The following is a 20,628-nucleotide window of genomic DNA, read 5'->3' on the forward strand; positions in this document are numbered from 1 at the left end:
ACAACAGCTAGGGTTTTGTCAGCGGGACTTCAGCAGTGTGAGGTAAGTTTTCCTTCCAGTAGGAACGGGTCTACGGCCACAGTGCTGACCCGTTTAGTCAGCAGTAGTTCCGGACTTCGTTCCGATGCAGTAGTTCAATGTGCTTCATGTCTCTATGATTCAAGCATGTCTTTGTGTTATGTGTTCCGGACTTCGGTCCGATGCAGTATGCAGTTTATGTGTTATGTTAGTAGATATGATTATGCTATGCTATGTTCAGTCAGTTTCTGAACTTCGGTCTGATGCAGTTTCCGGACATCGGTCCGATGCAGAGGGCAAGGCCCTGGTTAGTTCCGGACTTCGGTCCGATGCAGAGGGCAAGGCCCTGGTTAGTTTACGGACTTCGGTCTGATGCAGTTTCCGGATTTCGGTCTGATGCAGTGGGAAAGGCCCAGTATGTGCATTATATGTTACTGTATGGTATGTGGTAGTTTGGGGGAGCTCACTAAGCTTCGTGCTTACAGTTTCAGTTTTGGTTTTAGGTACTTAGTTTTCAAGAGAGGAGCTCAGGAAGATTGCAGTGCACACACCATTTGTTCAGCGTGGGATGTTTATACTCGGATATACTTGACAGTTGTTATAATATTTTGAGATGCATTGCTTATGATTTTTATATGAGGTTTATTGACTATGGTTTTTATTATTAAATTAAATGAAATTTTCAGACTGTGTTTATGGGATGTTACACTTCTGGAGGAGCTCAGTCAGATTCATAGCACTTTCCATGTTTCGCAGTTGCGAAAAAGCATGTCGGACGAGGATATTGTGGCATCATTGGGTGATCTTCAGGACGATGTGCGCCTGAACTACTTCGAGAGGTCGGTGGTCGTGTTGGAAAGAAAGGTAAAAGTTCTGTGTAGCAAAGAGATACCTTTGGTAAAGGTACAAATGGCAACATCGAAAGGGATCCGATTAGACTTGGGAGCCGGAGGCTGGGATGCATGCGCATTATCCGGATTTGTTCACTGCAGCAGGCTTCGAGGACAAAGCCTAGTTCAAGTGGGGGAGAGTTGTAACATCCTGATTTCCAGGAATGAAATTTAGGGATTTGTGCACTTTAGAAAATCTACTCGACGAGTTGGAGGCCCAAACTCGTCGTGTAGAAACCAAGAAGGGTCGCGTATTCCGGAGAACCTACTTGACGAGTTGGAGGACCCAACTCGAAGAGTTGAAGCTGATTATGAAAAAAAAAACCTAATTTTCAGGGTTTGCACCCTATTTAAAGGACCTTAAGTCCTCTCTCCAGCCTCCCTTACCACCTTCACGTCCATAAACAAACCCTAATCAAGCTAACCTTCTATTTTGAGTGTGTGTGTGTGAGGCTAAAGAGTATGTGTTTGGTGCATTTCTTGAAGAGACTTGAAGATTGAGAATCTTGGAACGAGAAGGAGCTTGTAGATCCAACATATACTTCGTTTTGGCATTCATTTGAAGGTAAAAATTCATTAGCTTGATCATTTTCTTGTTAGATCTTTTCATTCAAGAGTTTAGGGTCATTTCTAGCTTATTCGTGAGGCATTTCTGGTATTGAGCACGTTTTGAAGTGATGAGTTCAGATATGGACTCCTCTAGACCCTCATGGACATAAAGACTCAAGCTTTATCAAGCTTTGGCCTTTCTTCATGCCCTAAACCTCTTCCTAAGGCTAGTTTTAGGTGTTTTAGCCTCTTGAGGCCTTGCATGCACGTAAAGTTAGCAACTTTATGTGGTAACTACCACGAGGAGGCTAGATCTACAGTTTGGAGCCTTGGTTGCGCTTAAAAGAATCTGAATGAGAAAAGGGTTGAAAGAACATGACGAGTTGCATTGACAACTCGACGAGTTGGATAGGGTTTACCCGCGTTCTGGATTCTGAATGAAATCGGCGAGTGGATGAGACGACTCGGCGAGTTGGTTAGGGTTTTCTCGATCTTCTGGACACTGCATGGACTCGACGAGTTGTTTGGTAACTCGGCAAGTTGACTCGAGTTTGCACGGTTTTCTAAGTTCTGAATGAACTCGACAAGTCTTTAAGCTGCACTCGACGAGTGGGGTCAACATGGACTGTTGACCTTGACCGTTGACTTTGACTTTAACCAAGGGTTGACCAACTTTGACTTCTGAGGGCATTTTGGTAATTTGGAAATTTATGGAATGGGATCAATGGTGGTTGTAGGTGTTTGTGCTGGGAGCCACGTTTCGGGAGTTTAATCTTTTTAGTTCAGTTCAACATTGTAAGGTGAGTTCTTCTCACTATATTATCAGGGTCAAAGGCACCAATGATGGCCCTTGTTTTGGATTATTATCCTGGTTATCGCATGATGATATGCTTAGTGACATGTTAGGTCGGTATCATATAGGATGATGTTATGTTTAGTGACATGTTAGGTCGGTATCATATAGGATGATGTTATGTTTAGTGACCTGTTAGGTCCGTATCCTGGTATATAGATCATTTCCACTTTGAACTCAATGAGAAAAATAAAGATCATTTCCAAGCGCCAACGTGGGTACATAATACATAAAAATTAAAAGAGATATCAAATATTATTCTAGCTTTTGTTCATATCCATTTGATCAAGACAAGTGTTAAAATTAAAAGATGTGATTAAAAAAGAGAATCGATGATAACTACATGTTATAATTCTATATGAGTAAAAGGTTGAATAGAAACAAAATGTAAGATAATATTTAATTTTTTCAAATTAAAATTAACAAAAAGTTTTGGGATGTCTCGATACTATCAATGCATTGTCTAGCTTCGCCATTAAAGGAAGCATTTGTTTGTTCGAGATAAAGAGAAAGACTGTTGTATCAAATTCTTGTTTGTAATGTACATATCAAATATTATTTGGAGAATTCCTTAAAGATTGTAGTATGTGAAGAAAATTGTTGTAAGTTGGTTTGCTATCTTAGATTGGTTTAAGAAATAAACAAAAAGACAAACTTACAAACATCAATGTATGTTTTAAATCTAATATAAATTTTCATGTTTTTCTCGTTGAAAACATTTTCAAGTCACAATAGACAATTATTGTTCGTTGCCTATAATCTTTTAGCATCATGCAACTAGATTTTGTAAGTATTTTGCCTAACAATAAATTAACAACATCATTTTTCTCTTTGTTTTGAAAAATCAAATATTTCTTTTTTAATGTTAAAAATAATTAAAAAAACATCGTAAACGCAACAAAAAAAATATGAAAATTATAAGTCAAAATAAAAGATTGTGGATAAACCTGCTAAAATGATAATAAAAAAAACTACAAGGTTTGTTTACAAAAAAAAAATAAATAAATAAATAAATAATATAATTTCTCTAGGTTTATCACTATTAGTGGATGCACGATAGAGACGATTGTTCATGGCTCATCTTTTAAAATGACCTAAAATTTTATTGACTTTATTAATGATATGTTAAACAATATCTTAAGATATCATTAATAATTTTGCATTTTAAAAAGCTAGAAGAAGTATTTTTATTTAAATATATAGATTTTTCGTCTAACCGAAAATGTTATAGAAGTTAGTATAAATAAAAAAAAATCCAATTATTGAGTTATTATTGTTAATACACATCAGTGCGACACGGTCTTATAAGTAACTATATATGTTGAAGTCTTCATTCTCTCTATAAAGGCTCTTAGGCTCTTTTGAAGAGTTAATATGGGGTTCCACATATATTTACATGGTATCAGAGCAACACTATCCATAGTTTAACGTATCCCTCTCTATCCTCATCGAGCCTATAACTCTGAAAGGGAGTGTTAATGTATCTACTATCTAGCATCGGTGTGACAAGGTATTATAAATGACTATATATGTTAGAGTTTCTCTTCTCTCTACAAATGATCTTTTAAAGAATTAATATGTAGCTCCATATATATTTATAATTATAAAAAAGTTGATGAAATTTATGTATTTTAAGATATTTTTTCCTTTTTGTTCCGGCTCATAATATATTTAACGACCATGAATTTCTCAAACATTATTTTTAAAAGAATATGATAATAAGCCTAGAATTCAGTTATATTGGTTCGACTTAAAACGCAACACGTATTAAAATTAAGATTTCAATCCTTTTGGATTTCTCGAAATAGACGAACCAACATCCTGTCACTTTATCAACTCACTAATCGGGCCAAATATACACCTTTGCTTGGGCCCGTTGGCCATGGAAAAAAGACTGCATTAATCATGATCCACTATTTGGATTAAATGTAAAAATAACATTGATCTTTAGAGGGGAATAAAACGAATGCTGTTGTATTATAATTTAAATAAAATTGATATTTATGATATGCGGAACGCTTTGGTGCGTATTTTGGTCATGTTAATTCAAGTTTTCTTTTGAGTTTTGAGATCATTCTTTTGCATTTTTTAGATATTGACTATATTTAAATATTATGCTCACTAAATATTTGATTATAGGAGTATGTTGTTAGGACAAATAATATCAGATTATTTGATATATTGTGCTGAATAATTAGATTTAAATATTACTACAAGTATAAGTATATAAAGGAAAAATAGTTTTGCTCTAATAATCAAGTGAAAATAATATATTATATATAATTTTAATCAAAATGCGTAAGAACGTGGAGGAATGATGGTTATCGGGACTCATTTAGGAGGAAACTGAAGAAGGAAGCAATCTGATGCTCAACAACCCGACCCATCTTGTTCTTCTTTCCGCACATGGGGCCATCCATTTCTTTCTATAACCCTTCATTTAAACAGGGGTAAGAACGGAATAAATACAACCCAAGAAGCTCATTAAAACACTACTAGAAAATCAAGTATCAATAGTGGCATGACAGGGTAGCGACAATATATTCGTTTTGATGAAAACATTATAACAATTTGTGAAGTGTTGGTATGATATGATGCTATATATAGTTGATGGAAGTGTGTGTCACTGCTGCTACTGGAATGAACATTAACAATGGTTAATCAATCGGTGAATTTGCATTGTGAATTCTCAGTAACTCCGTTACTATCTTTTAAAAAATTTTGGCACGTACGTTTCTTTGTACTATTTCCCTGTTTCCATTGTTATTTGTTTTGACACTCCTAAATTGATACAAATATGAAAATTAACCAACAACAATTTACTATTTCGACACAAGCAATTCTAGAAAATATTGGCGATTTTAGTGGTCATCAAGCCATTTATTATAACATGGATTAACTTAAGTATGAGTTTTGAGGTGAGAAGTGTATATATAATAATAATTCAGTATCCTGATAGTTGTATTATCTTCTGTTCTGGCATGTACAGGTAATATAATACATGATATATACACAGAGAAAAATAAGAAAAATTCAAGTCCTGTACAATAAGACCGAACAAAAGATGAGAAAGTATAATAATGATCAAGTGTGACATTCATTTGTAGAGTATGTAGTTGACATCTGGCTAGGACATGTAGGAGAATCCCATGGCATATTAAGATTCCAATCATCAGGGACAGTTGATGGGAAATTTAAAGGGAATGCACCAGTCCTCACTTTTACCCACTCAGTAGTGTCTACACTTCCTTGCATAACCTGTGGTGAGTTCATTGAGAAGGTGTCAAATTGTTGTTGTGGACCTCCTAATCCCATACTTTCAGAGATCTTGTTTGCATCCCGAAGTAGATCGGGATCAAAATTGTACAAGCTGGGAGCAACATCGGATGTGGTCGTTGTGATTGGCCCTGATATATCGACGGTTGAAAACATGAAACCTCTAGGAAAATCTGTTTGTTGGATTGAAAAAGGGGAGACTATTGAAGTGGTCATATTCACGGGTGTGTATGAGGGGTTGTCAAGAGCTGTGAAACTGTTGGGAGAGGAGAGTCGTGAGTCAGGATTGTTGGATAGCTGGTTAGACTCGGTGTAAAGATCAGATGACTTATGTTCAGGTAATGAAGACACCCATGAGTGAGAAAGTGCTCTTTGTGCCATGGAACTTGTCTTTTTGAAGATCCTGCATATTGCCCAGGCATCCTGCGAATAAAAAAAAGAATTTGAAGGTTGTTACTTTTTTCACATATTAGTTATTATATGGATAAAGTGTTGAACTCATAAATGATTTATACGGATAAATGATTTATAGATAAAACGCAAAAGGGATAAGTAAGTAACCTATAAGCATAGATTTTTTTTTTTTTGGATTCAATGAACAATCTAAAAATGAAAAGGAAAATCATCACTTATCCTTTTGTGTAGAAGTAATGTTGAATAATAATTGAACTGTTTATCTAGAACCATTATAAATGAAACTGTAATCACAACAATAAAATTCAAAAATCAAAAATTTTGAAAGTTTAATAACATGATTAATAAATTAAATTGAACTACATATTCGACAAGTTCAAGTCTAAAAGTTAAACATTTAACTATGTTAATTTATCGCTAAACGTATGTTGCTGATATGTGGCTATTTACTAAATAAAATGTATCGGATTAACAACGGCTTCTTGTGTTGTTGAATTATGACAAACGTTCTTTTACGCGACATTAGGATATGTATCTAACACCTTCACACAAATAACGATGGATTATTCCATATCTTGTTTGTGATGTTTCGTGATAGTTAATCCATATATTTTACAAAAAGATATATAAACGAATTTAAATATGATTAAAAGAAATCGAAAAGAATGAGAGTTTGGTTAAAGGTTCTCATCTCATTTAATTCATTAAGCCCATCCTTTAGTTTTATACCATGTCAAAAGGAACGACCACTATATATCTGACTAATAACCATATCATTATTAAGTCAAAACATAAACACCTGGTCATAATTAGATTTTGAAAAAGTGAAATTCTTACATTTGGTGGAAGACTTTTATCTAAGATCTTTTTAGGTGGTGATGATTGAGATGGAGAGAGTGAAGGCAACCGAAACTCATGCATCATCCAGTCTGTTTTAATCCCTTTAGCAGCTCTTCCTCTGTAGAACACCAAAGACTTTTTTAAACCAATGCAGTTAGTGCCATCAGATGAGTATATCGGCCTGTCAGTGCCAGTGGCTTTCCAAAAACCAGCTCCTGTAACACGGTTTGGTCTTACACTATTCCTGTATTTACGATCCCTTGGACAGTAAAAGTACCACTCTTTTTCTCCTGTGGGCGCTAAATCTGTTGAACACAGTGGAATATGAGTTTATAAATTATAAAGCACACAAAAATCTTGACTGCTCAAGTGCTCATGAAAGCTTACTTGGTAGATCCCATGGATCGTATTTGTATATATCCACTTGTTTAATAAGTTCGATAGGAAGAACCCGTTGCTGAATTTTCTTCTTTAGGTAGAAATTAACAAGCTCTTCGTCTGTTGGATGAAACCTAAAACCAGGTAACATGAGATCATCCATTTAATGAAATTAATTCCTTTCTAGGAAGGAAAAATTAAGCTTTTTGAACTAGAGGAAAACCCGGATTAGAGCCTTTGTTATAGAGACACTTAGGCAGAAAGAGATCATTTTGGAGCCGATATGCTTCCTGAAAAGGGGTATGTCTGGTTTTTACAAAAACTTGAATGGAGGAACCTTGGAAGGGAACATTGTGTTAGGAACAGTAATCAAACATGATTATTTTGGGTTTGTTTAAGTGATAATTTATAATGTAAATAGACTGATAACTTGGCCTTTTTATTGTATGTTTCTTACAAAATCAACACAAGAAGACAAGACAACTTTCAATAATAAAGTGAATTGGAATAATATATATGTTTATATATAGGAACGGTTTAGTCATCTATGGATCCAAAAATGGCACTTTCCTCCATTCCATGCTTATCATATAGTTTTTATTCTATCATTCTTTTTGTCAAATGTGAGCGTTTAATCTGTCAACGTCTGAGGTCAAGTCTTTGGCTGTTATGAAGATACCTCAAACAAATCTTTCCCTGTAAAAATCATGACAATTTTCATTCTAATTAGTGATTAAGATCTTATGGGAATTGGTCCGAGAATCATTGTTATTTAATTTATTTAGTCTTATAAATTATAATACCACAAGATATATAATTATCAATATTTTTCATCTAAACATATCATGATTAGACAAATTTTACATTTAAAGTTGGGAATAGTTCTAATGTTTAATGTAAAGTTTAAATTAATAATTATTTTATACTATATATATATATATATATATATATATATATATATATATATATATATATATATATATATATATATATAGAGAGAGAGAGAGAGAGAGAGAGAGAGAGAAAAAAAAAAAAAAAAAAAAAGAGAGTTAGTTTCAAATGTTTTTATTATTGGGATAATCTTATAAAAACCCAACATATTTTCATCAAAGTCTTAAAAAAACCACTATATTATTTTTTTGTACGTTAAAACTCTTATATTTTTTAAAATGTATCATTTAAGGCATTGAGCTCGGTAAATCTTAGATAACCAAAAATGTTATGTACTCGATTATTAACGTTTCTATTGTTACAATTCATTAGAATAAAAAAAATTAAAAATATGAGGGTTTAAATGCACTAAAAAAATAATATAATGGTTTTTCTAATTCTTTCATGAAAATAAAGTAGGTTTTTCTAAACTCATAAAACCTTAAATAAAAATTTTAGAAAATATAAGGGTTTTAGTGTACTAAAAAATAATATAGTGGTTTTTTTAAGCATTTGGTGAAATTATGTTGGGTTTTTCTAAGGTTTTCTCTTTATTATTTATTGTATGCATGTATGATTGATTCTGGACCAATCATTTTAGTTATTTTAAGAAAGTAATTAATGCATATTAAATGTTGAAGATGTAATAAATATCCATTATATCTTCAACATGTAATATGCATTAATTACTTTCTTAAAATAACTAAAATGATTGGTCCAGAATCAATCATACATACACACAATAGATAGTGAAAACAAAATAACCTAACCCTATATATATATATATATATATATATATATATATATATATATATATATATATATATATATGAAAATATGATAGAACAAGTCTAAAACTTTTTTAGAGGGTGTTTAAAATTTTATTTTGAACTTAAAACGGGTAAAAAGACTTATTAACCTATGGTAATAGGAAAATGAGCTGTTAAAAAAAGTATTTGATTAATTTCTATAGTGTGAAAAGTCAATTAATCAATAAGTTCAGTTGTTTTTTAAAAAATGTTCGATTTAACTTATACATGTTTTAAAGAGTATTTTAGGGTGATATTGTTTTTTACAACTCAAAAACCTATAAAGAGTTCTGAAAAAATATCAACTTATTAAAATGTGTCTTTTGAAAAGTTGATAAAAAATATTTTAAAATTTATTTCCATACTGTCAAATATTTTTTTTATTAATTTTTTAAACACCAATAAATCAATAAGTTATTTTTTAATAAAATATAACATGACATAGACCCCTTTTCAAACATTTAATACCACTAAGTCAATGGACTTTTGGTATGCACAACAAGTACTAAGATTATATATACACATTGATGCAATTTACAAAAGATTATATATATATATATATATATATATATATATATATATATATATATATATATATATATATAGAGAGAGAGAGAGAGAACCGTTCAAATAAAACAATTATGAAATTGAGAATGCAACAATAAATCTAGTCACTTAATATTTTTTAATTAAGAGCATAAAAATTATATAAATCAAAAAACAATTAAAATCCTACCAACCAACGCCACCTACCCACCAGAGCGGTGTTTCATAATAGTGGTGGTTAGGGATGAGAGTGGGTCCAAACTCGGACCCGAAAAATTCGGGAACTGTTAACGGGATTTTGTAAGACTGGAAACCAGACCGATATATAGGAACCGATTACGGGTAAGGTATCGGGTAAAGTGGATCTAGAACCGGAAAACCCGAAAACATTAAAGTGGGTCTGGTGGAACCGGATAAAGTGGGTTTAGAATCGAAAAACCCGGAAAATCCGAAATTTTTTGGTAATTACTTAGTGGTTGAATTTTGAAAATTTTCAACTTTAATATCTCAACTTCGGGGGACTGTATAGTCATTGAATATTAAACCAAAAATGACAAAATTATAGTCTAAAATCATGTACAAACTTTAAACCACACTTGAAAAAAACCTCATCATAATCCGACTTCAAACGAATTAGATATGCATTTTTAAAATTTCACAAAATATAAAAATAAAGCTGAAAAACAGAAAATTCACAACATTGATATTTTGTCTTTGGAGGACTGTAAGTCAATGAATATGAAACCAAAAATGACAAAATTATAGTCTAAAATCATGTAGAAACTATAAACTACACGTTGTAAAAAACCTCATGATAATCCAACTTCAAACGAATTGGATATGCATTTTTAAATTTTCACAAAGTATAAAAATAAAGCTGAAAAACAGAAGATTCACAGCTTTGATATCCCGATTTTGGGGGACTGTAAGTCAATGAATATTAACTCAAAAATGTCACAATTATAGTCTAAAATCATGTACAAACTATAACTACACTTTGAAATAAACCTCATGCCAATACGACTTCAAACGAATGAGGAATGAGATATTCATGTTTTAAATTTTTCATAAAAACCGGTTTCAGCCCCTAAAACTGGTTCCGGTTCTTAATTCCGGTTTACCCGGACCTGAAGTCCAGAAGTCGGACGACTTCGAACCCGGATAAAGTCATTCTTTAAACCTGAGACCCGGATCGGTTCTACATCTTCTGGTTCTAACGGTTCCGGTTCCGGTCTAGTTTTCCGGTTCTAAATCTCATCCCTAGTGGTGGTTCTGGTGGCTTTTTGCTAGGGATGTTCATTTGATGGATCGGTTCCATCCGATCCAATTAAGTAAATCCAAATTGATTTCGGTTTTCAAAATATGGATCCAAATAGTCCAAACTAAATTCAAATCCGATCCAATTACAATTCGATTAAATCGGTTTTTATAATGCAGTTTTCCAAAACCATAACATTTTAAAATGACATATAATTATAGTATGATCTAATTTTACAGAAGCAAAAACAAATTATTTACTTGTGATTTAAAATTTATAAACAACTACTAAGAAGACATATTATAATTTATTATTTAATAGATAAAAAACTTTTGAGAGAAAGTACATATTAATGTATTTTATTAAGTAAAACTTTATTAACTTATTTAAAAAAAATTATAAAATTAATAAATAATTATAGATACATTGAAAATAAATACATAACAAATTGTTATTCGGTTTTTTTCGGCTATTCGGTTCTTATTTTATAAACCAAAATCAATCCGAAATCCAAAATAATAATTCGGTTTTGTTGAAAATCAATCTAAAAATCTAAATATTCGAAACAAAAAGTTCAATCCAAATTGTCCAATTGGAATTCGGTTTTATCCAAATAGTGAACAACTCTACTTTTTGCATCGAATTTTTGCTTCAAATCCGGTGACTTTTTTGCTTCAAATCTAGCGGAGAGAGGCGATTCAAGAAGAGGAGAGACAAAGAAAGATGATTCGGGAAGAGGATAGGCGAAGGGAGGTGGTTTCCGATGAAGAGGAAACAACATAAGAAAAGCATATATTATGTTCACACGGTAAGAAAGCAACAACTTTGTATGTAGGTTATGTTTTATTAACTGAATGATATGTGTTATTACTAAACAATTGGATTCCCAATTAAGCGTCTAATAAATCCAACTTAAAGATATGTGTTCTTACTAAACAATTGGATTCCCTTTCAAGGGATTGCTGATGGCTTACATGTTGCAATTAATTATCTTTTTTACTTTTATTTAAGTTTCAGTCTGAATAGTTTACAATTTAAAACAATAACAATATATCAAAAAGACAAAAACCAAAAATATTTTATTGTTTTATTGAGATTTTTTATGTATATGTGTATGGACATAGAATTATATGTACATGTATGCATAGGCGGATCTAGTATACATCCCAGGGTAGCCCGGGATGCTCCTTAAAAAAATCGCAGTGGTATAATTTTTTTCTTATTGTATATTACGTGATTTTTTTTGTCAGGGGTACCCTTTATTTTGATCATGGCATGCATGTATGTGCATGCGTGTATGTACTAACTTAGAAAGTTAATTTACGACTTGGATTGATATATTCCAAGATTATTCAGCTAGTTTACACTGTCTAGCCAATAAGAATTATGTTAGAATCGATTTTGTACATTATTTTTATTTAAACATCTATATTTTGTATCTCCCAACTTTTTGCTAGCTTTTACTTATGAAGCATTTGCCGCTTGTTCAAAAAAAAAAATTAACATAGTGATTGCCTCTATAAGGAATGAGTGGTCATAAAAAAACCAATCAACATTCGAAATAAAACTCTCATGGGTTTGCGGACACAAATTTTTGACTGTTTTTATAACTATCCAACCCAAAGACCAATGTGTTGTTGTTACGCATTGTGGACTACCAGGACATTTATTTATTTGCATCTTAATCAATTATAACATAAACTTTAAAATATATTACCTAGATTATTATAGATTATAACTTCTAAAGTGGCATAAAGCTCTTAAGCTCCTCAGTATGTTCTAGTAAAATTTAAAATAAACAAAATTACTTTTTCTTCTCTAATGTGATTTTTTTTTTTTGAAAGGTCATCCCAAGGTTAAGTCTTGGAGCGCTAGAATCCCAAGGATCACCAGTAATCCGAACAAGAGTAACTTCTAGCCGTTACCTGAGACCATGATTTATATTCCAACTAAACCTTTAAATGATTTTAGTTTAGAAACAATATTAAGCCGTGGTTCCATACCTACACAAACGATAATAAATAACCCTTTAATAACAACCACCAAAACCAAAAGCACTTGGCTTTTTACTAGCCTAGGCCTATTTAAATTGTTAAGATCAACATTCACATATCCAACAAGTGTTAGAAATATGAGTAAAGATTATAAGGTTTAATGATAATCAAACTTCTGAATATCCATTGGCTGGACCTTATATTTGCCTGGGTTTCGGATAATCCAAATCAAAATGAATGATAAATTTTGGTTTAGGTAAAAACCAAGCATCTTTGTAGTAGATTCGTATATGGTATGTTGATAGCCAAATAATAACACGAAACCAAAATAAATAGAAATTATCAAAACACAATTACTTGAAACTAAATCTGCATCCATATCCATATCCATATCCATTTCAACAACAAATCCAATCCCTGAAGCCAAACAATCCACTTTCCACCACCAAAAGAAACTGAAATCACAGAAAACAGTAGCACATGGCCATTTTATTCTTATTATTCTTCAAGCCAAATACCGATACAACTTCCTATCCTCCCGATCCCTCTCCAAAAACTCCCTCTCAATAAGCGACTCAATCCTCTTCTTAATCACAACAGGATTTGGCAGAAACCTCGATTGCAACTGCTTTGTAACCTCAGCAACAATATTATTATGATCCAACACCCGCCTCGCTTTCATAATCCTCACAATCGCCGCCTCAATCTGCGGTTTCCGGTCTTCCTCCACCCTCTGCCTCGTCTCCTGCTTTTCCGGTTCCGATTCCTTCTGAGCCACCACCGTCCCAATCTTCACCTTATAAAACTTGCTACTAAACTTGTCATTAAAGTAAAACTCATCATCTTCCCCAATATCCTTACTCATCGGTTCTTTTCTAAGGACGTTTTTACCCTTGGCACACGCCAATGACTGTAGACACCGTTTGAGCTCCATCGCGGGTATCTCCACCGCCTGTTCGATCTCCTTGTAACTCAACCGGTCCGCGTTGTTGAAAAGCATCAGGACACACATTTGGTATGTGGACACGTTGAGTTCGTGTTTTTGTCCTCTAGCAAATGTCGCTTTGATGTCCGCGGACCCCATGTTTGTTTGCCACGTCAGCCGGCGCCCGTTGTGGGTCCCGAGGTAATACGTACGGAATTTATCACATACAGATAGGATCTCAGGTGGGAGGTTGCAGGTGGTGGTGGATTGAGTGGGCCATGACCCTGTTGTTAGAACATGAACTGTTAGTGTGGGCCCGTCGGATAACGCGGGCCCCATCGCTTCGTAGAACCCTTGCATTGTATCTTGTGATGTCTTCATATCAGTAAACATTCCTTCTAGTTTTGATGTGAACTGATATCCACATTCGGTTTTCAGCTTTAGAATCAGGCTTCTTTCTGCGTCTTCTGACACGGATTTTCCGGATAGAAGTCTTTTTGCTAAATGTTGTTTGTAGTATTTTTCGAACACGTCTTTTTCCTGTAAGTAACGGAAGAGCATCATGACTTTATCCAACACGATCTCCACATCCTCTTCACTTACCCCTTTCAGACCTTTTCTAAGCTTGTCATCAACAAACAAGGAGATGAATTCAGGCGACCTCGGGTTCAAATTTATAAAATATTCAAACGATGAATTCAACGCGTTTTGGAACGTTTTATCGTTGTTAAATGCGAGGTTAATGATTTTATCATGTTTATCTTTTTCATCGAGTAACCGTTGCACGAAATCAACCGGATCTTTCAACCGTTCGGGATCCGTCACAAGTTGTTTCCCGGTTTCCCGGATATGAGAAGTCATGACATCGCGTATCAACATTAACCCAGTCGGAACTCTCCGGAACAAGTTGTACATTCTGCTTAAATCCTCGTACTTATCATCCACAATCATGTTAACCAATCCCGAATTCTCCATGTGAACCAATCGCGTCATTTGGGTTTCAATCATTTCCTTTTCGACCACATTTGTTATTTTCACTTCACTTTTCGCATCAAGATAATGCGACACTCTTTCAATCTCTTCATTCAGACGTTTTTCGGCTTTCTTCAGATAATCCCCACAATCACAACATTCGATAAACTGTTGGGATTCACCACGGTAGAAAGTAGCGGAGACATCGAGAAACGGTTTTTCAAAGTCGTTTTGGTAGACTGTGGGACCCAAATCCATTAACATTTTGACTATGTTTCTCATTAAGCCTTTGTTGATGACTTCACCACCTCTTTCTTTTTGGACAATTTCAAGGAGTGTGTCTTTGAGGCGTGTTTGGATGTTGATTGAGTGGATGATGTTATCACGCCATAAGTTGAGACCGAGTTCGTGAACTGGGGTTTTGTGTGTACTAGGAATGAAGGTTCTGTCCATGTACATTAGAATGTCACGGATCATTTGTAGTGCTTTGTTGTGTTCCATCCATTTTCGGTTGAGTTCTTCTAGAAATAATGGGCCTTGTGATGCGTCAACTGATGCTGCTATTTCTTTTAGGTGTAAAGTCATGGTTGACACGAGTCCTGAGTATAACTTTTCTCCGAATTTGTGGAGGACCATGTTGTATGCATTCCTGAAATATAATATAAAACACCACTTCATGTCAAAACTCACAAATAATCCATGTCAATGCCACATGGCATTGATGTGAACATAGTATGCCATGTTGGCGCCTTTAGCAGAGGAACAAGAATGGAACTATGGAAGATGATATCTATTGCATGTACTCATTTGCTATACGCATACACTTAAGCTTTAACACAAAACAATGATATATGTGATTGACAGTTTTGAAATAAGTCAAACAAAACTCCAATACTAGAATTCAAAAGGCACTTCAAATGGAAAATGAGAAGAAATGTGATGCATATATATACTTATTTTATCTTAAGTTGTAGTCTATAAGTATAATCCTCCATGGAAACTCAGACTCCTCCACTATGAAAATCTTATAGTTTCAAAAACACAGCAAATTTATTAAGCAGGCAGATTCACACAGGAGGTAACAAGCCATATATCTTGTCAACTCACCATCTAGCAACAATTCCAAGAGTGATTTTATCACTCCTGCATGGAAAGTGAAAATATATATATATATATATATATATATATATATATATATATATATATATATATATAATTTTGAGCAATCGTTAAAGATACCTACTGTTCAACCTGGAAATTATTTAGCCTAAAAACAAAAAAGGGCAGCACCATGTATAAAATTCTCTAAATGTAACATTAAGAAAGAGCATATCAGCTACAAAACAGTACTTTTTAGATGAATTCTGCAACATGTAGTATTTAACTATTTATTACAAGAAAGGATTAACATCTACTTAGTGCAGCATTTTTTTATCCAGATCAAGCTAATCAAGAGTGCTAGACTAGAACTTTATACATAGAATCAATCCACAGAAGTTTGTAGCACTTTTATAATTCATAACAGATTAAGATTAGCTATATGGTTATGACAAGTAGATAGCTGGAGAGCACACTGTTCTTAACAGTTATAACACCCATACATCCTTGTATCAGAACCAACTTTTAAGATATAGCCATACAGTCATATAGAATAGAAAAAACTTGTAGCAGCTGTATCTGTTGAAAATTAAAGATTCATTATTCTGTATAATACAGATGGTATGACTACAGCTAAGAACAAGGAAAGAGGAAGCTGAAATGGAGCAAGGTTTTATCAACTTAAAGACCAAGAACCAGACAAAAGGTACAGCAGCATAACTATATACATAGAACCAGACTCAACTAAGATTTTGTCAAAAGCAGTTGCCGACTCTTCATATGATAGAATGATGCAAAACCTCCTCTTCCCCTTGGACTAAAACTAGCTCAACCACTACATTTGAGTGACCAATATATGAAAGTTTCGTCACAGAGGGTTAATACAGCTAAGACTCATAAGTAAAGTATGACAAATAAAAGAAGAGAAAGCATGTTTTAGCCTCTTATTTTTCTTCTGAAATTCATCTCGAAAAAGCTGTTCCTTCTCAATCAGTTAAGTGGTACAATATGAATCCACCCAAATAACTATCACCTCGCTCATGAAGATATGTGAAAAAAGCTCTTTCGTGGCCTTTACATAATCGTTTTTATGTTTACTTCATTTAGCATGCCAAATCTTCACACGCGTTTTAGTAAGATTCCGATATCCACTCCAACATAAGCAATCAAACCATGAAGAAATTCATGCATAATATAGTTTGGTAACTCTCTTATGTATTACCAGTGTCAGAAAAATCTAGATATCTCGTTAGTCGTTAAGTCGTAACTCCTAAGACGAATTAATCCTCCATCACAAAGCTATATAAAGCACAGAAGGACGAATTGAAAGGAATCAATTACCACATCACGAAGTAAGGAAAAGGATAAGAACTAAAACCTGTAAAGTTCTTCGAAACTAAGGCCACTGGCGTTATGATTATAAATCTCGTGAATCGCATGCTCCAATATCTTCCAGGTTTTCTCAGCATACTTCGGATCCACGACCACCCGATGCTTAAACGCCTCTATCTGGAAATTCCTCTTCTTCTGTGAACTCATCCTCCTCTTAATTCAATTCAATCCGATTTATCCCAACGAGCTGATATTGATCTCAAATTCAAAACCCTAGCTGTAGCTTTCCAAAATCCAGTCCACCCAATCAAACGTCTGTAGATTTAGGGTTTCGAAATCTTAAATTAGCTTGAAATCTCGACGATCGACGGGGGTTTGAAAACGAAAATGATCACCAATCAATATTTGTGAGAAATTGAATCTAAAATCAGTAGAAATGTAAAAGCATCACCAAGTTGAAGTTGAGAAGCGAAGGCGAGAAGGCATCGATGGAGGTTGTTTGGAAAAAATGAAACTCCTTTCGGAATTTGGGCTTCCCAAAATCCTCTGCTCTTCACGTGTTACGGGCCCCAATTTTATTTGCTACCACCCGTCGCCAGAGCTCATTTGGGGAGTACTTTCTGCTTTGCTTCTTGTACCTATAACTCACTTTCTTGTTTTCTTTACCTGGAAGAGTTTACCAATTTTCATATTATCTATTTAGCAGTATTATTTCCTATTCCTGATTGGGCTTTCGTAACCATAATTCACGTTTAATCAGGTTTATTAATTTTTTAGACAGGTACTACACAAATCATTTATAAGTTTTGACCTTATTTGTTGTAATATTGTCTTTGTTTTTTGTATTTTATGTCTTTAAATTAGGCAAAATTTATGTCAAAAATACTATTTTATAATATATCAACGGTCATGTGTTATTTAGTCACTAGAACGTGTTTATATGGCGTTGATATAGCAATGTCAGTTTTTCGATCAAAATAAAAAGAATATTAATGTCTTTAAATACTATTATTATTATTACTATTATTTATTGAATTTTAAACTTAAAATGAAGAACATGATTGAAATTACACCACTCTTCACCTTCTAATACCGAACTGTCACGGTCATTTGTCTGCATCTTTTACCGCCACTATTACCACTTTTGTTCGTCTCATCACAACAATCCATGTAGATGTTTCTAAAACCAAAGCATTAACACACAAAACATGGATCACCCCTTCTTCCAAAGACCAATATATCAAGGAGGTTTTACCTTAATGATAGTTGATATAAAAGAATATATATATATATATATATATATATATATATATATATATATATATATACACACACACACACACAACGATAGTATCTCTTAAATCTATTTAGTAATTGTCTAATCATCATATCATACATATTTATAAAGCTAGCTGTAACACCCAAAATTTTGAAGGCCAAGAAAGGAAAGAAAACCTTAACTTTAAGGAGGGGACTCGGCGAGTCCAAGCGGGATCCGGGTCGAGAAGTAAGTGACCGACTCGGCGAGTCGGCCAAGGAGACTCGGCGAGTCGGGTCTGTTCGAGGAAAACCCTAAAGTTGGGACTTGAGGCCTATTTAAGCACCTAATTCTCTTCCCTATGGTTCCTTTACTGCCTCTTTAACCCAGAATGCCAAACCCTAGCCGCCATATCCATTGATTGAGCCAATTGTTGTCTTGAGGAGTGCATTAAAGCTTGGAGAAGGAAGAAGGATCTTGAAGGTGCAAGGAGGGGGCTATAGATCTGAGATTGGGAAGATATTTTTGAGCATCTGAAGGTATTAAGTCGTTTCCCCTTCCTTTAGATCTATTTTGGTTGTGAGTATTGGGGCTTTTAGCCATGAGTTGTGATCCATTTGAGTTAGAAGTCGGATCTGGAGTTGCTACTTCAGATCTAAGTATATTTTGGTCTTGGAAAGCATAAAGTTTCAGCCCTTGAGTTGATTATGGAGCCTCTTTGCTTTAAACCCTAGTTTATGGTGTATTTTGCCAAGATCTCCTTCTCTACACGTAAAGTTTGCAACTTTACGTGAGGAATAGGCTTGGGAAGGGTAGATCTACAGTTTGGAGTCCATGCATGACTCAAAAGTCCTCTGTATGTATAGAGATCTGAATGGACTCGGCGAGTCCTTTGAGTGGACTCGGCGAGTAGCATGAAGATGAGGAGGAACTCGACGAGTGGGATGAACAGCTCGTCGAGTCAGATGAAGTTGGGCAGGAACTCGGCAAGTTGGATGAACAACTCGGCGATTCTGTTGAAGGTTGTCTTGGACTCGGCAAGTCAGGTCGCGAAACCCCAAACCCTTCGAGTTTAGACTCGAATCAGTGAGTCGATTAGAGACTCGGTGAGTTGGACAGGTCAGGACTCGGAAATCGGTAGACTCGGCGAGTCATGGACTGACTCGGCAAGTAGAGTCGCGAGTGGAAGGACTCTGAACTTATGAACTCGGCGAGTCAGTAGGGCGACTCGACGAGTAGGGTTGACCTGGAAGGTTGACTTTGACCAGGACTTTGACTTTAACCAGAGTTGACTTGGTAGTCTTTCGGGGGTCAGTTAGACTCAGTGTTGCATTGTTATTGGTAGCTCGGGGAGCGGGTGGAGCCGGAGTTCAGAGAGTTGCCGGGCAGCGGCTAGTGGGATCATCAGCAAGTTCAGCCAGTGCAGGTGAGTTTCCCTTTGTATGAATGGGTCTACGGCCACAATGCCGGCCCATGTAGTTACGAGTAGAAGACCCGAGGGTTAGCCCTAGGCACAGTATGCTAGTATGATATCCGGGACGAGGTCCAATGATAGAGGGCGGGTGCCCAAGGAATGGTTTATGTGATAGTTTATACTTGTTGTCTGTGTGATACTTGTATGTGCCTGGTAGGGAGGTGAGTGTGGGCGAGGTCTCGTATCTCACCAATAGGAGAGTGTGGATGGTGTTCCACATCTCAGTAGCAGCAAAGCAAGGGCGAGGCCCAAGTTAGGGAAAGAGTGAGGGTGGGCTGGGCCCGTACCTCACTATCAGCAGGAGTATGGACGGGGTTCCATGACTCATCAGTAGCAAGACAAGGGCGGGGCCCAGAGATAGGCGAGGCCTTAGGACAAGACCCGTTAGTATGTGTTTAGATTATGTGATGTGTTGTTATATGCTTACGTGCTATTATATGTTAGTGGGCGAGGCCCTGTGACAGGCGAGGCCTAAGTGAAACAGATTTGTATCCGAGCGGGGCTCGAAGCCAGGCGGGGCCTGGAGCCGCGGGGCCGTAGTAGCGGGCGAGGCCCGAGGTAGGCTCGAGGCCCAGGATAGCGGGCGTGGCCCAGTATGTGCAGTATGTGGTTATGCATGGTATGTGGTAGGGTAGGGAACTCACTAAGCTTCGTGCTTACGGTTTTCAGTTTTGGTTTCAGGCAGTGTTGTAAAACTCGGCCTACTCGGCAGAGTACTCGGCCGATTACTCGGAATCGGCCCTCCACCGAGGCGAGTAATGTTAACTCGGCCAAAAAACTCGGATTTAGTCAAAATCGGCCAAAAATCGGTCAA

The 20,628-nt window shown here is 35.2% G+C and overlaps 2 protein-coding genes across 2 annotated transcripts; both read right to left on the bottom strand.

Moving 5' to 3' along the window:
* Positions 1–5,244: 5,244 nt before the first annotated feature.
* LOC145087681 (protein FEZ-like) lies at positions 5,245–7,607 on the bottom strand. Its single transcript, XM_079025705.1, has 3 exons — positions 7,228–7,607; positions 6,838–7,145; positions 5,245–6,009 (listed from the first exon to the last, which is right to left on the bottom strand). Exons 1-3 carry the CDS (start codon positions 7,379–7,381, stop codon positions 5,395–5,397), a joined length of 1,077 nt encoding a protein of 358 aa, XP_078881831.1. The 5' UTR covers positions 7,382–7,607; the 3' UTR covers positions 5,245–5,394.
* A 5,487-nt stretch (positions 7,608–13,094) lies between these two features.
* On the bottom strand, positions 13,095–17,430 carry LOC145087682 (cullin-3A-like). Its single transcript, XM_079025706.1, has 2 exons — positions 17,129–17,430; positions 13,095–15,301 (listed from the first exon to the last, which is right to left on the bottom strand). The coding sequence occupies exons 1-2, from the start codon at positions 17,287–17,289 to the stop codon at positions 13,261–13,263; spliced, it is 2,202 nt and encodes a 733-aa protein (XP_078881832.1). The 5' UTR covers positions 17,290–17,430; the 3' UTR covers positions 13,095–13,260.
* Positions 17,431–20,628: the final 3,198 nt, after the last annotated feature.

The sequence above is a fragment of the Lactuca serriola genome, chromosome 2 (assembly GCF_051521515.1).
Source record: "Lactuca serriola cultivar US96UC23 chromosome 2, Lser_US96UC23_V15, whole genome shotgun sequence".
NCBI lineage: Eukaryota > Viridiplantae > Streptophyta > Magnoliopsida > Asterales > Asteraceae > Lactuca > Lactuca serriola.

Coding starts and splice junctions, on each gene's coding strand:
- LOC145087681 (XM_079025705.1), bottom strand. CDS start 7,381: ATGGATGATCTCATGTTACCTGGTTTTAGGTTTCATCCAACAGACGAA. Junction 7,146..7,227: donor CGATCCATGGGATCTACCAA/GTAAGCTTTCAT, acceptor TGTGTTCAACAG/ATTTAGCGCCCACAGGAGAA. Junction 6,010..6,837: donor ATAAAAGTCTTCCACCAAAT/GTAAGAATTTCA, acceptor TTTTATTCGCAG/GATGCCTGGGCAATATGCAG.
- LOC145087682 (XM_079025706.1), bottom strand. CDS start 17,289: ATGAGTTCACAGAAGAAGAGGAATTTCCAGATAGAGGCGTTTAAGCAT. Junction 15,302..17,128: donor AGTTTCGAAGAACTTTACAG/GTTTTAGTTCTT, acceptor ATTATATTTCAG/GAATGCATACAACATGGTCC.